This window comes from Melopsittacus undulatus, chromosome 12 (genome assembly GCF_012275295.1).
Source record: "Melopsittacus undulatus isolate bMelUnd1 chromosome 12, bMelUnd1.mat.Z, whole genome shotgun sequence".
NCBI classification, from domain to species: domain Eukaryota; kingdom Metazoa; phylum Chordata; class Aves; order Psittaciformes; family Psittaculidae; genus Melopsittacus; species Melopsittacus undulatus.
The window spans coordinates 4,983,387-5,005,912 of NC_047538.1; the positions used below are offsets into that span (position 1 = coordinate 4,983,387).

The window sequence follows — 22,526 nt, forward strand, 5'->3', positions numbered from 1 at the left end:
CCATGCATAAAACCACCCCCACCCCCAGATGTATTCGCTGTGTGCTTCAAAACAGGACTCTCGTATTCTGAACCTTCTCCCTTATCTTGCGAGGCCTCTCGGTGTTATTTTTCTCCTCTTGCACTGGTGTTGCCAACTCCTCCCAGTTTAGTATCTTCTGTGAATTTCATTAACACGCTGTTTACTCCTTCTCCTAGATTACTAATGAAGATGTTAAATAAGCTCAGACCTAACCCAAGTCAGCCATGCGGTGTTTGCGGGATACCTCCTCCCAGCTCAGTGCTGTTTGTCATTAGCCTTTGTTTATGGTCCTTCAGCCAGTTTGCAATCCATGAGGTAGCATTCACATCCAGGCCAATTTGAATTAATTCTAAGCATATGCAAGACTGTTTCAAAATGCTTTACTAAAATCCAAATATATTGCATCCCTTCATCCGCTAATTTTGTAATTCTATCAAAAAAAGCAATTAAATTTGTCTGGCAAGATTTATTCTTTGTAATCCTGATGCTGTTTATTGCTCATGGTTCCTTTATCCTCTAGATGTTTAATGATTTTCTCCTCCCTCTTAATATTTGTTCCATTACTTTACTGGAAGAAGAAGTTAAGGCAAGAGGTATGATAATTGCCAAAGATCACTTGTCTTTTTTTTCCCCTGAAAGAATCAGTATCTAGATTTTTCTGTTATTCTTTTTTGGTTTCAATTTCCCATACCTCCCTCTTCTCTATGGCTTAAAACCCAGCAAACAGAAAAGCAATCAGCTTGGGAGTTAATTTCCATTGCACTTCAGGACATACATCAGCCAGACTGGCTGCTTTGTGTGGATTTGTATTTTCCGACCAGTCCCTTTATCTGCTCTTCTGGAAGGTCTTCACTTTATCCCTAATTGTGTGCTTTGTCTTTAGTTTTCCTCTACAGAGCAAATTTCATAAAGCAGCCATTTTTGACCTTCCATTTTCATTGGATCTTCCTACTAAGTGCAGTATCTCTTGGCCCTGATAAAAGCACCCCTTTATAGCTTGCAGTATCTTGGTTTCTTACCTCTTACCATACCTTTACTTACCTTCATCTTCTCCCTGGAAGCCCTAACTAAGTGCATGTATTCTATATCCACTGACCTTCCTTCTCTAGCACAAGGTTTTTCTCCTTTTCCTTTCCTCTCAAACTGTTAGGAGGCCCCTCCTGGGACCACAGAGGCTGCTGTTTGTGTCTTGCTTTCCTGCTCATCAGAGCAATTGTAGTTTGTTGTATCTTAATTATGCAAGATTCCCCTGTTAAGTTTCAGATCCTTCCTGCCAGTGTTTTTTACTTGATTCCTAGATTCCCTGTGATTCTGGAGTTCCCTGAAATCACGTGTATTTGTGCTACTCTTATTAAGTCCAGAGCATCTCAGCAGTGGATGAGCAGTGAAACCATGCTTAGTTGGTTTTGCCATCTTGACCATTTCCTCCGTGATGATGAGAGGGGTATCTCAGATGATGGCTTTTGCTCTGGTGTTTGCTTTGCAGGGATGTTTCTTATATATTCAGGGACTGTGCTTTTCACTATTTATGCATCCTAGGCTGTAATTGCTATATGGATTCATCTCTCCACCTGTATGGTACCCTGTTGTTTCAAGGTGGGGGGGTGGGTGGGTTCTGGATCTAGATTCCCTTGAACCTCTACTGTTTCTTCCCTTTTGCTAGTGCCAGTAAATTGAGAAAGAAAACAAAAACCTGGATTACCTTTACAAACCCGAGATTGTTCTCAGAGCCTTGGCTTTTGTACATGGATGCTCAAGAACTTAATGGTTTTCAGGTTTTGTTTCATAGTTCTGTATTTTGCTCACACTAAAATGGGAGTTTCTTGGTCAAGTCCAATTGGAGAGAAATTAGGTTCTTGTTCTGCATGTTCAGATCTGTGTAACAGGCACTAACCAAGCAACAACACCAGCAGTTTGTGCTGCAGGAACAGTGGCATTAGAAACACAGTGGTAGTAGAGCTGAAAACCAGAATATGTCTGTTCCAACATGGGTTCTCTGTTGGGCTCTTCCCTAAGATGCTTGTCTGCTTTGGGCAGGTTTGGTACTAAGGACTTCTGCGATGCACAGTGCGACTTCCTCCATAAGGTGCACTTCCATTGTGTGGTGGAGGAATGTGGGGCCCTCTTCAGCACCCTGGATGGAGCCATCAAGCACGCCAAGTAAGTAGCAGTCTTGGGAAACCTTGGGAAAACTCTACATTACACACACTGCAGGACAAGGGAGACCTTCCTGAGTAACTCCTCTGCTCAGGAGCAGGAATGTGGGCAGTCCTAAGGGCAGCAGTTTGGGCATCCATGTACTTCCTGTGTAAATGTGCTCAGCTTAAAAGTTTTGCAGAACACCATGTTCTCTTTAAATTTGTTTCACAATAAATGTGTTCAGCTTGCGAAAAAGTGTTGGCAAGGCTGAGAATTGGACATTTGTGTTCTTCCATAGCCTACTTGACAGACCGTGTGTTCAAGGAGACCCAGATTTCTCACAGCACACATATATACCATCCAAAAAAATATATGGGAGGGGGAGGAGCCTGTAAACCCAATCATTGTCACTGGATGTAGACTTTTTGAGGAGTAGACACCTCCCCATCACTGCAGTGTAGAAAGTGTTTTATTTGTTCATTGTCTTGTCATGACAAATCTCTCCCAACAAGTTTTTCCTAGCCTTTAGTTTATATGGTTTTAAGAGTTCAAAGCATGTGGATAAGGATCTTGACATGAAGCAGTCAAACTGTCCAGCCCAACAGCACCCTCCTCCTCACATTGCCATGTTCTTGTATTGTAAACCCTTTGTCATTTCACATCGTTTTGGAAAGCAGCAACCAGCCCAGGGTTTGGGAGCCAGACATGTAGGTTAGAGAATACAGCCTGTTACAGAGGCTGGACAGCAAGCTCAGAACTCCAGATGTCTCTTGAGTGAAGAATGAATGTAAGATACTCTCCCACTGTTACAGTGAGGGGACAAGCAAAGGAAAGGTGGGATCATGGAAATTCTCCCTGTTCTGTTGTAAATTTCCATCACTGTCTTTTTGCAGTTTTCACTTCCGAACTGAGGGTGGAACTGTGAAAAGTAACTCCGAGTCCCCCTTCTCAACCACTGCTGACAATAAGCCTTCACTGGCCCCTTCATCACCATCTGCTACTTCTGTCACCATGGCAAGTGCTCCAGCCCTTGATGTGCCCACTCCAAGTCCAACCACCGTGCCCTCTGCCCCCACACTGCTAGCTTGGAAGCAGCTGGCTTCAACTATACCCCAGATGCCTCAGATCCCAGCATCAGTGCCTAACCTGGCAACTTCACCCTTGGCGACAACTTCCCTGGAGAACGCCAAGCCTCAGGTCAAACCCGGATTTCTCCAGTTCCAGGAGAAGTAAGTTGCAGATGCTGCTTTCCTCCTTATGTCCTCTCCAGCCTTGCAGTCCCCTCTGTAGCACTCCTCAGACCTGTAGTACTACATCTGTATTCACCCACTGTCTTTCTGGGCTTTATCTCACAGAAAATCTCTTGTACAATGTCTAGAAAATGCCTTAGGTTTCTAGGAGAAAAAGCAGGATTGATGAGTATATCTGGGAGTACTTTTAGGTGGGATCTTAGAGGAGAAATAAACTTGCTGAGATATCACTGAAGCCTTTTTTGTACCTCAGAAGAGTGGCACAGAAATGCAGGTGTCTTCACAGTACTTTTGACACTGAAGGCCACAGAGGAAGCACAGCATCTTTAAAGTTTTCAGCATGGAAACCTGAGTAGCCCAATGCCAGCTCTTGCTGCAGGGACTTACTCTGAGTTTCTGTAGTTGAGCAAAAATCAGTGGGCAGGAGAGATCTCGGTTATGCAAAGGTGAGTGAGGTGTTACTGCAGCAAAGTACACAGAGTACTAGTAGATGTTTACAGACAGCTGAAAGGGAAGGTTGCTGCATTTCTCCTGGGTTTGTCCCCAGTAAGCTCTTCCTGGGAATGCCAACTGAAACTCAGTATAATTGACCTTCATCTCTGTTTTTCAGTGAAGAAGATGGGGAGGTCAGGTAGTGGAGGGGGCTCAAGTGCTTGGACTCTGATTGTCAGGAATGGGTCTCTCAGCAGCTCAGGGAATAGGGAGCAATTCTCCCTCATTGCAGATCTCTCCAAGTTTTGCTGTCCTGGCTGAACTTCTGTACAAGTGTAATGAGTCTCTTTAAATCCTGTGCCTCTGGTTTTGTAGTGTTGGTTTACAGAGTAATTCACAGAGGAGGTGACTGGCAGGAGGAAATGAACCTTGCTGAACTTCTTTTCAAACATTAAAGGAGTTTCACAGTGTTAGTGTTATTTCTGTTGCATAGACAGAAAGAAAGAGGTACAGAAGTTCTGTGGTTTATGCAGGAGTCCAGGCTCAGCTTAGGCATTGCTGCTTAATGATTCAGGCTGCTGGAGTCTCAGTCTCAGGGTCATGTATTGACAGTCATTTGCTTTCAAAGAAGTGTATTAATTCAGTTTCACGTAACTGAGTAGGTATCATTTGGTACAGTGCTTGAGTTCCAAGAGATCAATGTTCACCTACCTCTGGTCTGACCTCTGTGCAGCCAGAAATCCATGGAATGGGGGGAAGTAATGTATCAAAACCATTTAACTAATTAAATAGGCCACTGCTGATGATGTCTAATCAGGGGAAGCCCTGGCATCTTGCAGTGTGCTTGCCCAAGAGTTTCATTTCAGTTAGACAAAACTGAGATGAGAGAAACTGTCTGAATCCACTGAGGCACATATAAGCAGAAAGGGAGAAACAGCATCTGTGAGGATCTTGAGAGCTTTAGATTGCAAGTGTGGCCCTTAGAGACTACAGCATCCACCATGCTGTATTTCAGTAATCTGAATCAGGAAAGTGCTCTGACTTGGTGGAATTGCAGTGGCATTGCCAGCATCAGTTTTAGGAAAGAGGAAGGTGGTTGTGGGCAATCTGTAGGCCATGTTTGGAGCAGAGGCTTCAGCTGGGCCCCCCCTGAGTTAAATTTTGGCAAAGAAACCAATGCGTGAAATGAGTGAGGGTGATGATGCAGTGTTGGATGTGTTCCAGTGATCCCTGCCTGGCAACGGACTGCAAGTATGCCAACAAATTCCACTTCCACTGTCTCTTTGGGAACTGCAAGTACGTGTGCAAAACCTCGGGCAAAGCAGAATCCCACTGCCTGGACCACATCAACCCCAACAATAATCTGGTGAATGTGCGAGACCAGTTTGCTTACTATTCACTGCAGTGTCTCTGTCCAAACCAGGTAAGAGCAGTTCAAAAGCAATGTTCCACTCTGAAGTATGTGTGTGGGAGAAGAATGAGAAAGAGCAAGTAGACTGCCCAGAAGGAAGTGAGGTGGAGTGTCTCATTCCTGGTCTAACTACAGAACCATGGAAGGGGCTAGCAAAACGTTTGGTTTCTAACAAGTTGCAGGTGCTCAGATGTTCCCTTGGCTTGGGTGAACTGGACAAGGTAACTAGAATGATCTGAGAGACACAAAATGAAATACAATAAAAATCTATGATGCATACAGGGAAAGCCACAAGTTAGGGTTGGAGTATCTCAGTGTAGAATAATGCAATACAGAAAGCACAATGGCAATACAAAGTACATGACAAGGAGCATGGCTGTATTGCAGCTTGTGGAAGGTAACATGGATGTGATCTAGAGTATGAGTTCAGGGCTCTCTCATCTCTCAGAGGGACAGCATCAGTAGCAGCAGATGGGAATACATTTGGTTTAGATGTGCTTAAAATGACCTGTCTGCTCCTCTCCAGCACTGTGAATTCAGGATGCGAGGGCATTACCACTGTCTTCGTCCTGGCTGCTATTTTGTGACTAACATCACCACCAAGCTGCCCTGGCATGTGAAAAAACATGAGAAGGCAGAGAGAAGGGCAGCCAATGGCTTCAAGTATTTTACCAAACGAGAGGAGTGTGGCAGACTGGGTGAGTTGTCTTCTCTTCCCCCATCATCTTCCTCGTGTGGGCTGTCCCATATCCCGCCTAAGAACACCGCGAGTTAGAGCCTGCAAGTTATGCTTAAGGTGTATTTGGTCATTAAAGCGCTGAACAAGGGAGTGAATGAAACAGCAGTTCCTGATCTGCCTGAACTGAAGCATATTTTCCCAAATAGACACAGTTAAATGCACAGAAATGACAATATAGAGGATTATATATATATATATGTTTGTAAATACAGCTTCCCCATATTTTTTGCTTTATAGTTCATTGTCAAGGCCTTTTTATTTGTTTGGGTTTGGGTTTTTTTTTGCACTTTGTAGTCTTTTGGGGTTAATACTTGCGTTGGGTGGAGTTTAAGAGTGCTTTTAGCAGTAATAAAAGGCATAAGGGAAATGCTTATTCTGATGAGCGCCTTGTGTGAAAGTCTTCCTACATCAAGAAAGCTGCTGCTTTGCCTGATTCCAGGCAGCTTCAGATGAAAACTTACTTTATTTTTATTAGCCATTGCTGGGGCAGAACATTGAAAGACAAAGGGCAAATAACCAGAGATTGAGGTATGAAGAAGAGCATTCCATAAACTGCTCCTCTGAAGCCATTCTCCATAGCCAGTTGTGAGCAGCAGGGAATGCAGTGCTGTGTCTTTGTGCCAGCCTCCCACCACAGCACGGCCTAAGGAAACACCTGAGATGTGGCACAGCCTCACACTGTGGCTTGCCCACTTGCCAACACTATTAGCAGCAGGGCAGTAGTTATTAAATCCTAGTGCCTCTAGTGTAAAGCTGGTCAAACACACAACAACAGAAAGTGAAATGCATTCCCAGGGAGGTAGCTGGAGCTGGACGCCAGGGCTCTGAACTTTGGGGGAATCCCTAACGAGAGCTCCTGCAGAGCTCTGTCCTGAGCTGTCATGGTTCACTTAACCCTTCAACTTGTGTTTTGGCTTAACAGTATCACAGACCCAGCCTGTTGGGACTGAAGCTGGAACAAACCAAGGTTCAGAATAACACTTCTGGGTGCTCTTCTCTCTCACTGCAGGGAAGCAGACAGAAACAGCCTTTTCAGCTTTCTTTTCATCAAGAATTTGTACCCAAATGGCAGCTTGTTTGTGGTAACCAGGGTAATGATTGTCAACATGCTGCAGCCAGTGCTTACCAAGGTCTCATTTGCACATGTCAGTAGATTCAGCAGTTGCTGGTATTTACTCAACTTTAGGTGTTTCAGGTGATAGCAAGAGCTAGACAAAGCAGGACAATGATACATGACACCCAGCCTACACGGGTACCCTGGCAACAGGCGAGCCTTCACCTGCCCTTTGCTGATAGTGTTTCAGTCCTGCCAGCACTGTTTGTTCTCCATCCCAGAGAACAGCACAATGGGATGGGGAGGGCGAATGAGGTGGTGCTGTGGGGGAGTGCAATACCTAAACAAACATAAACTTGGCGTGTGCCTAAAACACTAAACATGGGCTGGGTGATGTGGGAGCTGCTTGGCTGTGCATGTGTCAGCAGTGTTTAGTTTGGGGAGCGACGAGGTGGATGCATCCAGCAGTGTGGACATCTGCCTATAGGTTGGGTTGCCATGCCATAAACATGTTTAGCCAGCCTATGTTTTAGCCTTTGCCTGTTTAGATACAGGCAGCAGGATGGGATGGTGTAGCTGGATGTGTTTGTGTACGTCTAGATGGCTACATCAACATGTAAATGCATGTCTGCTTCTCTGTACATCTCTAGGCTTTTTATGTGTGTACCTATCTATCTATCATCTATCTATCCATCAGGTGCAAAAAGTACTGGCTTGCTTTAAGGGCTGTGAATGTTTCAGAACAAACATATACAATAGATTTTTCTTTAATGCATGTGTTTGTGCATGTATAAGTATCATACACACATGTATGGATGGGGAGGGAGAAACAGAAATGAAAAATACCCACATGTGTAAGTACAGGGGGATGGGTGTAGCTACATGAGTAAAACTGAGCCTGTCTGTAGGTCTGTACAGGTCTGTAAGGATATAGCCAAGGGATGATGGAGAACAGACAGAACCTGATAGAGCTGTGTTTTAACTATAAGAAGCCATTATCTGTCAGCTATAGAATGTGGCTGTTGAGGATTGTCCATTAATGAGATACACAAACTCCTGGCATGCATGGCACGATCCATGAGGCACGAAACGTGTCACATACTGGATGCCAGAACCCATAGAAATTGCTTGTTGCTGGGTAGCTACCCCTATTACACAACAAATTTGGAGTGGCAGTAAACACTTCCTGGCTCATTTCTATCTGACCAGAGAGTATAGACTGTCCAGAGCCAGCACTGTTGAGACTGCTGTACTGAGAGCATAGTTAGAGTTAAAAAGAGAAAAAGAACTTTTCATTTCCAATCTGAGCATGTATTTTTGATTGTAACCTCCCCAATACAGTTAAATGCCTTGGTTCTGTTCTCTTAATAAAGGAAAAGGTGCTAGCTAAGATTGGAGAGTGTTAGGCACTAGCAGATGTAATAGTAATGTTCCTTTCTTTACAACAAAATGAAGAAGGATGAGACCAGTCTCACTTCTTCAACCTGTGTACACTGTAATCCTCTCCTGCAGTTGCTCAGCATGTAAAATACCATGTTTTGTCTCATTCAAGAGTGTTCCTGAAGAACCCATGACCACTGATAGTCTTCCACTAGAAATCCATGTAACAGCAGCCCTGTCCCATTTCCAGATCATCTTCCCTACAGTCCCTTTCCTTCTTGATACCTTCCATGTACTACATATGATGGTTTTGTGTTTGTAGGTTGCAAATACAACCAGGTGAACAGCCACTTCCACTGCATTCGTGAGGGCTGCCAGTTCTCCTTCCTGCTCAAGCACCAAATGACATCCCACGCCAGAAAGCACATGAGAAGGATGCTGGGGAAGAACTTTGATCGTGTTCCTACTCAGGTGACTCACTACTTATTAAAGCTGTAGATGTGCATGTAATATTGGTCCCTTTGGTTGCTTGCTCCAGAACTGCCTTAGACATTTGTACCCAGACTCTCTCAAATGCAGATAAATATAGCACTGGGGGAGGCAGCTGGGATACGTGAGTTCACCCAAGGTACCTTTACCTGGTTGGACTGCACAATAAGAGGAAGCATAGACATCAAAGCATTACTTGGTGTAAACAGCTTTTCCTTGTGAATTATGGAGATAAAAAATGAAGAACACTAAAACTACAACTTGCCCTCCCTCCCTGCTCTCTCAATACACACCAATTGGTTTATTAAAATAAAGTGCTTAGGATGTGGAAGAATTGAACATGCTGGTTAAAGCAGACATTTCCTGTTGCACATAAAGAATTATTTGCTGCTTCCACCTAGGATGGGAGAAATACCAATCTTGCCATTTTTCTTCCCTTATTGATTTGGAGTTAGTTTAGGGTGCTCCTTGTCCTCTCTCAGGAAGCAGCAGAGCGATGCAGCTGTATCTTCTCTTAACACATAACTGAGAACAGTCCAGCAAACAAAACAGGGATGAAAGCACAAATCAGAGCATGTGGCAAAGCTAATGAGATCACTGCTCTGCCTTTCTGCATTCAAATGTTCTACCTCCAGTTTTCCCCATGCCTTAGTGGTGAGTTTGGCTATCCACTGCTGCTGGCTACCTCCCAGGTAACCAGAGATGGCCAGGCCAGGCTAGAGCAGCTGTGCATGATCACAGCACACACCTCCATCACTGTTTTCAGCCTCTGTTGCAGTGTCTCAGCATGCAGGCAGTAGGAGAGTCGTGTCCGCAGTCGTATTTCCAGTCTCTAAATGCAGCAGGACCTACACAGTAAGGTAGCAATGCCAAGATTAACACCTCCTGTTTTTGAATGCATCAGAATCCACACACCAGGATGCTGGTGCCAAGATTAACGCTCCCAGCCTCTGAGCACATCACAATTCACATACCAGGATCCATGTGCCAAGTTTAATGCTCTGAGCTCCCAGGGAAGGAAGATTCACGCTCCCAGCCACCGTGCCATGGGTTCCCCTCACGGGCATGTTCCAGCTATTCCTCCTGAACTGTGACAGAGGGAAATAACCGTGCAGACAGATGGTTTTGGTCTTGGCATGTTGCTTTTGGTGTGAAAGTCCCCGTCCTGTGTTCTTGCTGCAGGTTATTGGCCACACTCCAAGAAATGAAAATCTCCCCCAGGTTGGCAGCATGGCACCCAGCCCAGCCTCATCAGGAACCCCAGCTTCCTTTCAGGGACCCCCAAGCATGATGGACACTGAAACAGATGAGTACATGGATTACACTGGCTGCAGCCCTGGGGGTATCTCCTCTGAATCTTCCAATATGGACCGCAGCTGCTCCAGCACTCCAGTGGGCAACGAAAGTACATCAGCAGGTAAGAGAGAAGGGGTGGGGTGAAACGGATCCTCAGTTGCTTGATCTCTTAGCAGATAAACTCAGGAAGAGGCCAAAGAACAATTACACCTTAAAATATGACCTGTACCAGCTTCACAGTAGTGCCTCATACTAACCTGGCTCCCTCTGCCATTTCTGAGAAGAGATCCATCAAAATGAGCACCTCAAGCATCCATGAACTAACAGCATATCTTTTGTCCCCTGAAGAGAGGTTTTTATCCTCTGTCTTGGATAAGAGGATTTAAAAGAAAAATAGTTCTGGGCCTCTTCTGTACGTGGCATTTCCCCTGGTATCTTTATGTATTTCCTTGTGCAGCATCTGAAGTCAGGTACTTTCCTATACAGCTGAGGTGTATATTTTGCAATAGTAAATACTGTATACACGGGAAAAAACACTACCACATCTTCCAAAAGCAACAGATAAAAGCAACTCACTGAGTTCCCCTGCTCCCACTCTGTGCAGTGCTGCTCAGAAGAGACCTCCATCATCCCCTCTTTTTGCTAGGATAATGTGTAGCCATCTCCCACTGCCCTTTGTTTGGGGGTTATCTTCTCAGCAGTCAGATAGCTTTTATGAATTCTGTTATCATCTAGTGGTGATCCAGGGGTCTCTTAGCTGCCCTTCCCAGGGTTGTTATATTCTACATAGGCTGCCTCACTGAGCTCGCTTTAATTTCGTAACATTTTCCTGCTTTTCTTTCACATACCAGTTAGATATAAGTTATCCTGTACCTGACCATGTATGTGAACCCTGCTGGGTCACAACAGTGGCCAGGTTGTCCCATGACATTAAAGCTCCCCCAAGTCCTGGTGGGACAGTGGTTCCTGGCACTGTCAGTAACTGCCTGGGACACAGCCCCCAGCTGCTATCCAGGGAGCAACACCACCCACCCAAAGTGTAAGACCAGCCTTGCAGCTGTTAGTTGTATGAGCTGGCACTATGTACATGAATAAGGAATTTCTCCCCCCATGCCACCCACTAAAGCCACCCTACCTTGTGCAGAGACAACCCTCCTCTTCCTGATGCTGTCAGTTCCTCACCTTCTGTCTCTTCTCTGTTACAGTTCTGTTTCATACATTTGTGAATGTATTTTCCATTTTCATCATATTGCTTCTGCTCTTGGGTTCTCATTTCAGTTCTTTTGTTTCTTGTTTTGGTTTGTTTTTTTGTTTTATTTTTTGTTGGTTTGGGTTTTTTCTCCTTTTTTTCTGCTTTTTTTCTCTCCACATTCTCCAGGCTGCCTGGTTCCTTCTACTGCTACTGCTGCTGCCGATGATGGTACCCATACTGCACCACAACCTCAGCCACCATCTCTGCCTCCATCTTTCTCACAAGCCCTGCTTAGGTCTCCCCTTCCCACCATCCCCTATCTCTTCTCTCCATCTTGTCTCTCATACTCTCTGCTCAGTGCCACTCTTGGATCCAGCAGAGGCATTGTCATGCCTGCCGCCAGCACCACTGGGTTTTCGCCCATCATTGCCACTCCAACTCCAGTAAAAAGTGACGTTCCCTTAGTTCAGGATGCAGCAGGTAACACTTCTTTGCTTTCTCTCTTGGTGTCCTCTGCCCATCTCCTTCCCCACTCACCCTGCCCATGTTTTCTCTGCACCTTTGGGTCAGTAAAAAACCATACATCACTCTGTGTCTTATTTAACTTTATCCATGGCCCTTGCACACCCCTCCTTTTGTCTGCTGACACAATAGCCACAGCTACAAAGGATAACCAAAACCACAGCAAACCACTGAGACACATCAGGTATCCACATGAGAGAAACTGCCACCAGTTCCAAATGATGAGAAAAATCTAACAAAATGCAAAGGTAACAAACATGCCCTTTCAGCCTCTTGATAACAGCAAGGTGGCCGTAAAGGAAACATTTGCTCATGTAGCATTAATGGGACTTGGGATTCTTGTTTAGCTCTTCCAGGCCACCCAACCCCATACCTACCATAGTCTGCTGCACATAGCAGGTAACTGTCTGACAAGGTACCCAGTTCCCCTGTTTTTATTGATCTTACACACTTCACTGCTTCCTGTCCCTACATGAAGCCATAAAATTCAGGGCTGCTCTCCCCAGCACCAGTAACAGAGTGAGGTGCAGGCAGTGTCACTGTGATGACATCATCAGACAGCTCAGGCTGTTTCTCACACTCACTGTTATTTATATCTGCTCTTAACAGCTGCAGAAAATCCATCGAGATTTTTGGTTTTGAGCTGCCATGTTTCCCATGTGTGACTAAGATCAGAGATGTCTCAGGCTGGGGATTCTCGTTCCAGCTGGGAATGGGTTTTAGGGTGTGTCTCGGTTTTGGCTTCTTTTCCCAACTCCCAGCTCTTTCCTAGTTAATTAAGGGCATATTTGTGCTTAAAGTTCACACTGAAGAGGATTCTGGCAGCCTACAAATGTCCCAGTCATTCTTCCTGCCAGTTTTAGTAATGAGCAAATCCAAGGTAAATGGTTGGGAGTGTGGCTGGAGAACCACCTCCGCTTTGAGGGTCATGGATTTGGCAGGAGAAGGATCCTTTGCCCTGTCCAGAGGAGTGTGTTCCAGTGAACAAAATTCACAAGAAACCGTATTTTTGCTTCATTTTTTTCTTCACTGATTTGCATGAACCTGAAATGTTCTAGGCTTGTGCTGTGCTTTCCTCTAATGATACATTTTGAAGTTTCTTTTTACCTTTGTATAGTTTTGTGGATGTTTGCATTATTAGTAGTTGAAAAGACCAGCTTATGGAATTCACTTACCATTGAGAATTGCTTGGGCTTACTGTTGCTGAGGCTTGTAAATCTTCAGTTGGGTGCTAGGGACTGAACACTGTCTGGTGGCTAAAGCAGGAGGGTGTACCAGGTTCTTGTTGTTCTTTCTTGTGCTCTTGTGCTGAAACTGCCTGTCTGAGGAAATAGAATTGGTCTCACTAAGCTTTAAGCCCATCTCTTTGAACTGGTGTAAAAGCTGGGCAGACACATTGAGCTTAGAACAGGTAAAATCTAAATTATACTAATTTCCCATGCAGAGTCTTTCCCCTAAGATGGCTTATCCCATATTGCTGTCTGGAGCCAGACAAGATGAGCATTCATACCAAGGATAAAAGACCTGATGATTTGGCTGTAACTGATTTTAAAGAAGGGGTTGATCTGGATAGCAGTGGTTTGTCCAGGCAGGGATGCACTTACACGGGTGCCCTGGAAGCAGAGAACTCGTTTTTACAGTACCAGATGTTTCTGGGGAGAGCAGAGAGTTAATTGGTCACAGACTCTGTAGCTAAAGCTTGCTAATTTAAAATCCACAGTGACAGGAAGTTATTCTTTCACTGGGAGCTGGTTAAATTTGCCTTAACATGCAGATTCCACCAGCCACGTGTCACTAAGATGGTCTCACCAGGGATGCCCCAAGCTGGTGTCTTTACTTGCAGCCCGAGCAGAAGTGCCATGGAATGAATGGGTGTGGAAGAGTCTTCTGTTCCTTGCTTATCCTGCAGTCTGTATAGCCTGGCCATGCCAAGGGCCACCAAAGGGGTTAGGTTGCTGCTACCATTTCATTGACTTCTGCCTTTCAGTACAGCCCCAGTTTAACTTCTGGAGGCTTCCTTCAATGATATCCTCCCATTCTTTGGAAGGACCAGATGTGGCAAAAATAGCGTTCATCACATTTAATACCTGCTTATCAGCCAGAAAAGAAAACAATTCTACAACAGTCAAAGAGATGAGTGTTTCTTCAGCTGCCTAGACAAGGATGCAAGCTGCTCTGGGTTTTCAGGCCCCAGGCACTGTGTGTCACAAATCATGCCTCTTTTTCAGAGGATGGCAGTTTCAGCATGAGGAGAGGCAAAACAACAACAACAAAAAAGTATGTTTTAGTTTCAAGCTATAATTTCCAATTACACTCACAGTTCTGCACCTGGTGAGAAATTCTTGCCTCCAACCTCGTCTGTGCTGCATGTTGATACTGGAGATTGTGGTTTGATTCTGGAAACAGCAAGCAGAGAAGAAAAAAAAGTTAATAGATATAATGAGGTCGAGTCCTTGATGTCAGCGTGATCCTAGGGGACGTGAGCACTAGCCAGTTATGCTGGCCCTGTGAATGGAAGTGGAAGATGGATGAGGGCTCTTTATTTACTAGGGGCATCATGTGATTTTTGAGACCCAAGGGAAAGCTGCAGAACTGGTATTTTCTCTCAGAGTCCACTGGCTAGTGATGATGAGAATTAGCCCCATTGAACATCTGTCCATCTGTCTTTCTAAGTGCACTCATCGTAATATGTAGGCTCATTACAGTGAGGGATGTTGCAGTCTCCTGGCCAAAGTCCATCCTATTTCTATAAATTCCCCCCCTTGCAGTTTTAATCACGCATGGGATCCTTCCTCACTTCCTCCCTGTCCTTGGCAATTGCAGTGTGTTACAAGAGCCTGGATAGGGGATAGTATACACGTACCAGTTTTTAGCATGTTTAAACTCTTCTGCCACTTCAGTCCAGTTAACACACCTCAGGCATTGGACTGGAACAAGCCAGCTCCTCCGTATTAAAGTCTGACTTTAGGAGAATAGGACTAGAGATTAACTAAGCAGCAGAAGAAACTGAGAGTAACAAAACAGAGAAGCAATCATCAGCATTTGCACAATATCAGGTGTACTGGAGCACCAGTTAGAGACAAGGTGGGATATGCTGGAAACTGAGGAAGCAATGTCCAACAGGCATCAGCCAGCCCACATTCCCAGAGCTCAGGCTTCCGTAGAGCTTTCGAGGGCTGAGCCGCTGGGTGGGAGCAGTTGCAGCAAACACAGAACTTGACAGGATGGTTGGGAGACGAAGAGAGACCTGGCTGCCAGCAACACCACTCTTTGCTTTTTCTCCGTAGGGAATACCATCACTATGCCAACTGCCTCAGGGGCCAAAAAGCGTTTCTGGATCATTGAGGACATGTCCCCTTTTGGCAAGCGCCGCAAGACTGCATCCTCCCGCAAGATGCTGGATGAAGGGATGATGCTGGAGGGATTTCGGCGCTATGACCTCTACGAGGACTGCAAGGACTCCAGCTGCCAATTCTCTCTCAAGGTTACCCACTACCACTGCACGCGGGAGAATTGTGGCTACAAGTTCTGTGGCCGTACCCACATGTACAAGCACGCCCAGCATCACGATCGTGTTGACAACCTGGTATTGGATGATTTCAAACGCTTCAAGTCTTCACTGAGTTGCAACTTCCCAGACTGTCAGTTCTCTGGCAATAGCACACACTTCCACTGTCTGCGCTGTGGCTTCCGCTGCACTGACAGCACTAAGGTGACAGCCCACCGTAAGCACCACGGCAAGCAGGACGTCATCAGTGCTGCTGGCTTCTGCCAGTTCAGCTCCAGTGTGGACTGCGAGGTGCCTGACTGCAAGTACAAACTCAAGTGCTCCCACTTCCACTGCACCTACCCTGGCTGCAAACACACAGTGGTGGGCATGTCACAGATGGACTCGCACAAGCGCAAACATGAGAAGCAGGAGCGAGGGGAGCTTCCTGCCATCTCTCCTGGCCCCGAGGGCCTTGCCCACTCCGCTCTTGAGTACGACATCCAGAACTCTTCCATCAACCTGGACAGCTCCCTCAACCTCAGCACTGACAACAACAGCTCCCTCTTCTTCCTGCAGAACGCAGCTGGTGTGGGCCTCAATGATTCCCTGGACCTCAGCAAGAAGCAGTCAGAAGTCACTGAAGGTCCATCACCGAGCAGAGCCGGGACCGCTCCTCAGGAGAGGGGGGCAGTGGCATCTGGCTCCGGTGATGTGGAGGACGAGGATGACTCTTCCCAAGAGGATGAAGAGGATGATGAGGAAGAAATGAATGAAGAAGAGGAGGATGATGAAGAGGAGGATGACGATGATGATGATGAAGAGGATGATGAAGAGGAAGACCTGAACACAGATTCTGAGGAATCGCTGCCTGACCCTGAGGGCCTGGCCACTAAAGAAGATGGAGAACCAGAGGAGGCTGCTTCTTCAACAGACCAGGGCGATGCTTCCAGGCCACAGGGCGAGCAAGCCCTTACTCCAGCCCCAACTCCTGCTCCAGCTCCAGCTGCTGCCCCAGCCTCTACTGTCACTCCAGCAGCTTCTCCTTAATCTTAGAGACAAAGGCGGCAGTGGTTTGGTTTTGCTCTTACACAGAATAACTAAGAGGACCCCATATGAGGCAAGAACAAAGATTGGGATGGCAAGTGGAAAACAAACTCCGTGCCACACACACGAGAGAGAGGAAGGAAGGAAACCCACGCTCCTCCTCAGGCCCCGTAAGAGACAGGTTGGCAGCAGGACTGGTGCTGCATCCCTTCATTCTGCAATCACAGAACATGGGGGCAGGAAGCAGCATGAAATACCCTTTTATATGGACATGAACCTTGAGGGTACCAGCTGCTTTTCCTTGCTCCCCGCATGGTGCGTGGGGCCTGTGCCCATCTGGGGACCCTTTGTTATGGGTGGGGCTCTATCCCCCCATTTTTCTTTCTGGGTTTTATTTTTCCATGTTTTCAGTTGTACGATATTAATAATAATCTCCACTTCTTGGAGGGGGGTGGGTGGGAACAACAGGTAATGAATTTTAGAACTATATATTTGTGTGTGTGTCTCTCTATATAATGTACACACACACACACATATATAACACGCAAGGAATTGGTGTCACAAAGACAAGTAGCTCAGCTTTGCGGGTGGGAAGGAGGGGTGAGGGGTGTTTGCTCTCTCTCTCTCCACCCCTCCCCCCTTCTTTCTCCAGCATTAAATGAATGGCATCAGGCAGCAAGGGGGGGAGTGGGTATTTATTGTCACATAAATGAGGGCGCATTAATGAATGAGCAGGGGTGGGAATGGGACACTCCTCTGTTCTTCCAGATCCTTTTTACTATTAATGATAATAATTTTGAATGCTATTTATATTGTAAAACTTTTCTCAGTCTACACTTACTTTCTCTGTAGGACACCTCTCCTCATCCCTGCTGTTCTGCCTGTAGGGAATTTAGCTGAAGTAACTTGGGAAGAGCACAGCAGGCAGTTAAAGGGTCTGTCACACTGGAGGACTGGGGTTAATCACCCATCCAGTTCCATCTCATCCCAACTCCCAGGTGCTTCCTCTCTGTTGAGGGTGAGGCGTTTTTGTGGTGCTTCAGTATCCCCATCTCAGGAGGCTGTGAGCTGACACTGTCCCGCGGTGCAGCACAGGGAGCACCGTGCTCACAGAAGAGCATCCTAAGCCGTTAAAGCAGCCTTGAAAACTACTTGCTCTCTGACCATGCAGTTGTGCAGTGACAGGTATGTCCCTGGTCCCCAAGCCCTCGGCCCCAGCCTTTCACTGCAGATGGGCAAGCCTGTGTCTGTCTGCATGGACTCACAATGTTCTGCTGACTCTGGGAGAGGGCGAAGGCACTGCTGAAGAGGCGAAGGCAGCACACATTCAGGACCCCACTGTGGGATGTCCTGCTCAGACTGGGGGGGGCTCTTTTGCTCAGCACTGGGTGGGAGGGGGGACACTGCTGCTCTACAGCTATTGGCCCCATCATGGTATTTGCAGCTACAGAACATGAAGCTGCTGCAGCGTACGCAGCACCGAGAACTGGAGATGGGGGAGATGCCAGCTGAGGGCAGGTGTAATCCAGCTAAGAACTGAAGTATTTCTGGTGCCATGCTGATAAATTCTGACAAGTAGGGCCAATAGCTTGGGCACTATATAAACAAATGCATCTGTACTGGTTCAAAACCTGCCGCATCCAGCGGCTTGGGCTTCCCCTGGTGATGAGCTCTTCCCTGCTCTCTTTGCCCAGCCCAGGCTGGGAACACACACTACACAACACTGCCTGGACTCTGGCAGGTAAAACAGTAGCTGTTTGACTTGAGTCTGGGAGAGGGCTTGTCTCCATACACCTGGGCTCCAGAACTAGCTGTATGAATTAACTGCTAGTTATTTCAGTGCCAGTTTGTAAGTATTCCAGCCTAGCAGAAGGTTCCTGGTGTCTGAACTTTGTCCCTTTTTTACATAAAATACCTATTTCTTTTTTTCTAACACCATGAAGGCTCCCCCAGCTCCAAGGGATCCTGTTCCCCCCTTGAACAGATAAAGGCCTCAAGAAGCTTAGGTTGGGGTTTTTTCCTCCCTTTAATTCTTTCCCTAAGGACGTGGTGCGGCTCAGGCCTGGCTCTAAGGCAGCAGCTCAGCTGTGTCAGTGTGGGGACAGAATGTGCAGAGAATGTTGCAAAAGGCAAAGATAAAAAACAGCAGTTGTACAGTATTTTTCCTGTAAAGGTTCTTGCTAGAGATAGAACAAAAGAGAAGCCACCGACGCCAGGGGCTGGGGGTCACCTGCCTTCTGGCCAGCCCCTAGATCTGGTTTATTGTGTGCAATTCATTTTTTCTCTTTTTTTTTATTTTTTTTTTAATTTTTACTTTTTTCCTTTGTTTTTCCCTTTGATGTAGTGTTTGTTTGGAGGGGGGCAGGGGAGGGGGAGCCTCAATGCCACGGGTTGAGGCTGACTTCACCCTCCCAGCACTGAGCGGAGCTGCACGATTCCGACTTCTAACTTGAATTTTGTAGAGATGAAACCAGTGGAAACAAATGAACTGTTGTTATTGGTAGGTTGTAGTTTATTTAATTCTTTTGGAGTTCTTTTCCTCTGTCAGCTATTTGTGTGGCTTTTGTTTTTATAGGGGGGTTTTGTTTGTTTTTGTTTTGTTTGGTATATCCCCTGCCCTCAGCTGTGTGTTTTCTAGCACAACCTGATTCTTGTCTAGGATGAAGCTCATGTTCCTGGGGCACAGTGAGGGAATGAGGCCCTGGAATTTCTGCAGGGGATGGGGCGAAACAGTTTTACTTTAACAGCATTTGCTGCAGGTTCTGTACATTTTTCCCATAGTCAGTACTTAGATAATATGGTGATGGGCTCCAGGGGGAATCCTTGGATGTAACACAAGCCACATCTTGCAAACCAGATGTGTTTATTCTGTACCACTGAAGTCATCGTGTGTATCAGTGACTTCTGTGGAAAGCAGGTTTGAGCCGACTGCCTTGGAGACAGCATCCTGCCAGGTTTGCACAAAACCTGCCTGGGAGGTGCTAATGCTGAAGGCAAGGGGGAGGCTGGTTTCAGTGGTGAGGCTCAGGGCTCCCTGGGCCGCTGGTTTCCCTTCAGGATAGCCAGGCTGCTTCCCAGCTGGTAGGAGCTGGGAACCTGCACCGTGACACAGCAGTTTTACCTCTCCCCTTTCGTATCTCACCATACTCCATTGACTCACTGCACAACAGTGGGAGAGAGCAGGTGTGTGGAGAAAAGGGATAACAGACCTACCGGTAGCTCAGCCCACTCCGGCTGGCACTGGACGTTCCTTCCATCATCCTGGTGCAGCTCACTATGATCCGTGCTGCCAGGGCCCTGTTTCACAAGTCCTGTGTGGCTCAGCGTGCCAGAAGGGCCTGTGTTGTTCTATGCACACTATTTTCTCCCCCAAGGCATCCTACTTCTTGACATCTCAGCCTTTCTCCCAGACTTCTAGCACCTCTTCTCCGGGAGCCGGCACAGGGAACAACATTTCTTTCCCAACAAGCTACTGCTAAATGCAACCCCGGCGCAGGGCCTGGCCCCTCACAGGACAGTGGCCACCCAGCAGGTTGGCCATACCCCCAGAGCACATCTTACTCCACCTTCTCCAAGTCTTGTTTGTGTAAATCTCTTCCTATGTCTCTATTCACAACAACAACAACAAAAAGTCAAGAAAGTTAATCCCAGCTTTTTATTCTGCCATGTGAAGGCTTTAATTCGGCAAAACTCTTAAGCAGATACTGGCTGAAGGGCGCAGGTTTAAGCCCAGGCTTAAGTGCTTTTCTGAACAGAGGCCTCAACAGCACAAAGATCCCTGTTGCAGCGAGGTGGGTTTGCACTTCGAGCGATCATATCAATAGGACTGTTAACACAATGCTATTGTGCTTAAAGAATGACCAGGGAAAGAGAGGGCGAGACAACAGCCTATGAGGAGGGGGAAGAGGAGGGAGGAAATGGAACTGTTCTGGCCAAACCAAGATAAAAACCAAACAAAATCAAACCTTGAGAAGGACCCTCCTGAGTCTGCTCCCATTCACTGCTGAAGAGCAAACAAAACCATGACATCAAAAACTATTGACTAGATTGTTCATTCTAGCCACAAACTCAACTGGATTCAAGTCTGTGTGGAAGGAATTTTGTAAAGAAAAAAAAAGAAAAAAAATTAAAAAAAAATAATAAAAAAAAGTTTTCCAATGTAGCAAAAAAATAACTTTAAAAAAACAAAAATGACAAAAAAAAAGACAAAGAGGGAGGATTCTAGCCTTTTGTAATCTCCATATTGCACACTAGGACTATAAGCCATTGCTAGCTCATTTTGAATTTTAAATGTGTAATTTTTTTGGGTTTTTTTTGTTTTGTTGTTGTTTTATTTTTTTTTTTTCTTTCCGTGGGGGAGGGGGGGAAATAAATGCTTGAACCACCAATGCTCTTTTTAATGTTTTATAAATATGTATGTGTATATATATAAATATAAAAATAATATGTATGCACATATATATGTGTGTGTGTATATATCTATATGTATATACATATATATAGATATATAGATATATATATAGGTTTTGAGACAAAAAAATGCAGAAAGTGAAAAAAAAAAAAACCAACACCCTAACCAGGATGGTGTGCTCTGATTTACTTGAATCTGGTCTCTTCAGCACCTGCGTTATTAAGAACTGAATATTTTTCCACTTGAATTTAGTGCTATTAGAAATTTAATATATGTGTTTTATTTATTTGATTTTTTTTTGCATGACTGATGCAAGGTTTGACATTTTCACTCAATAAAAACTGGAAAAAAAAAACCCCAACGTTTTAAGCGATCAAGTTGTCTTCTTCATTGAGGAGGTTGTGTGTTTGTCTAAGAGCTAACAAGTCCTGGAGCAGGTTGGGTCTTTTAAACCCTAGTCAGGGCCTTGCACCCATCAGAACAGCCCCTGTTTTAGCACTAGTGCCAAGTGCAATGGGAGCCGAGTGGTCTTGATACAGACTCTTTTCTAAGAGCTTTCTAAGCAGCCCTGTAGTTTGATAGCCCTGATAAACCTGATGCTTCTCCACGATGTGCTAAACTGGGACCTAGAATCAGAGACTGACTTTTCCCTTCCTACCTTGGCCTGCAAACTCAGGGTGGTGATGGGGATCCGTGGTGGAACTGTGCTTGCTGCTCCCGCCCACCTGAAACCTTACAGTGACATTCAAAGCCCACTAAATCAATTTCAGTATCACCCTAACAAAAGAGAGATGAGGAGCATGAATGAAACAGCCTGTCTGCATAGAAGGGGTGGGGCTAATAAATCTACTAATCTCCACTAAAATGCAATGTGAAGCTCTGTGCTTTGACAGAACTTAGCAAGAACGTGTAAAGCTGTATGCCACACATCATAGAGCTGAAGGAAAGCATTCCTTACCTGCCCACTCCATTGCTTTTTCCTGCTGCAGACACTTGCATACACTGCGTGCTTGCGAAGTACAGCGACTGCCATCTGGGATGACTGTTGTTCAGCCACAGTGAGACAATACTGCCTGGTACCACTGACCCAGCAGGTGTGAGAGCTGACTGTAAAGGAGCAACAGATTAGATAAAACCACTGACTGCATGCTCAATGCAGCTTGTCCCCAGCATTCCAGCCAAGACTCTTCCCAGACCTGGGCACTTCCACACTGGAGGTGGGTTAGAACAGGCAGCATCCCTGCTCTGAACGAGGCTGTAGATCCAAGTTAGTCTGGGGACTTAGGGCTGTTGGGAAGAACACTCCGTGTGCTCTAAAGTGATTGCCCTTCACAATACCTGCCAGGTACCAACATGTCCCCAGGTACTCACCCCCCGGAGGAAGACGTTGCCAGCACATATCCCAGTGTCCATGTATCAAGACATAAATGCACAAGAGCTTCCCTGTGTTGCCCCCCCCCCATGCCCTCCACCCTGCCCATAGTTGCTCTTGCACTGGTGAGGCACAAGCAGTGCAAACACCTGTGTGCAGCCACAGACCCGCACACATCCAGCTGCCTTCCCAATAAGGCTGGGCTTTAGTGCCATGGAAATGCAACTGGTGCTGTACCAGCAGCAGGTGTCTGGTGACTGCATCCAACCCCGATCATGGCCTCT

The 22,526-nt window shown here is 46.0% G+C and overlaps 1 protein-coding gene across 6 annotated transcripts in view; it reads left to right on the forward strand.

Moving 5' to 3' along the window:
* CASZ1 (castor zinc finger 1) overlaps positions 1 to 21,243 on the forward strand; it is a 199,881-nt gene extending 178,638 nt beyond the window's left edge. For 5 of the 6 annotated variants that reach the window (XM_034068596.1, XM_034068600.1, XM_034068597.1 and 2 more), the window contains 7 exons: positions 2,059 to 2,181; positions 3,054 to 3,389; positions 5,067 to 5,265; positions 5,780 to 5,951; positions 8,749 to 8,897; positions 10,098 to 10,332; positions 15,213 to 16,462. In XM_034068596.1, coding sequence (XP_033924487.1) covers positions 2,059 to 2,181; positions 3,054 to 3,389; positions 5,067 to 5,265; positions 5,780 to 5,951; positions 8,749 to 8,897; positions 10,098 to 10,332; positions 15,213 to 16,462 — 2,464 coding nt within the window. Of the gene's footprint in view, positions 1 to 2,058; positions 2,182 to 3,053; positions 3,390 to 5,066; positions 5,266 to 5,779; positions 5,952 to 8,748; positions 8,898 to 10,097; positions 10,333 to 15,212 lie in introns of all 6 variants that reach the window. The other variant, XM_034068595.1, reaches the window with a different exon arrangement.
* Positions 21,244 to 22,526: the final 1,283 nt, after the last annotated feature.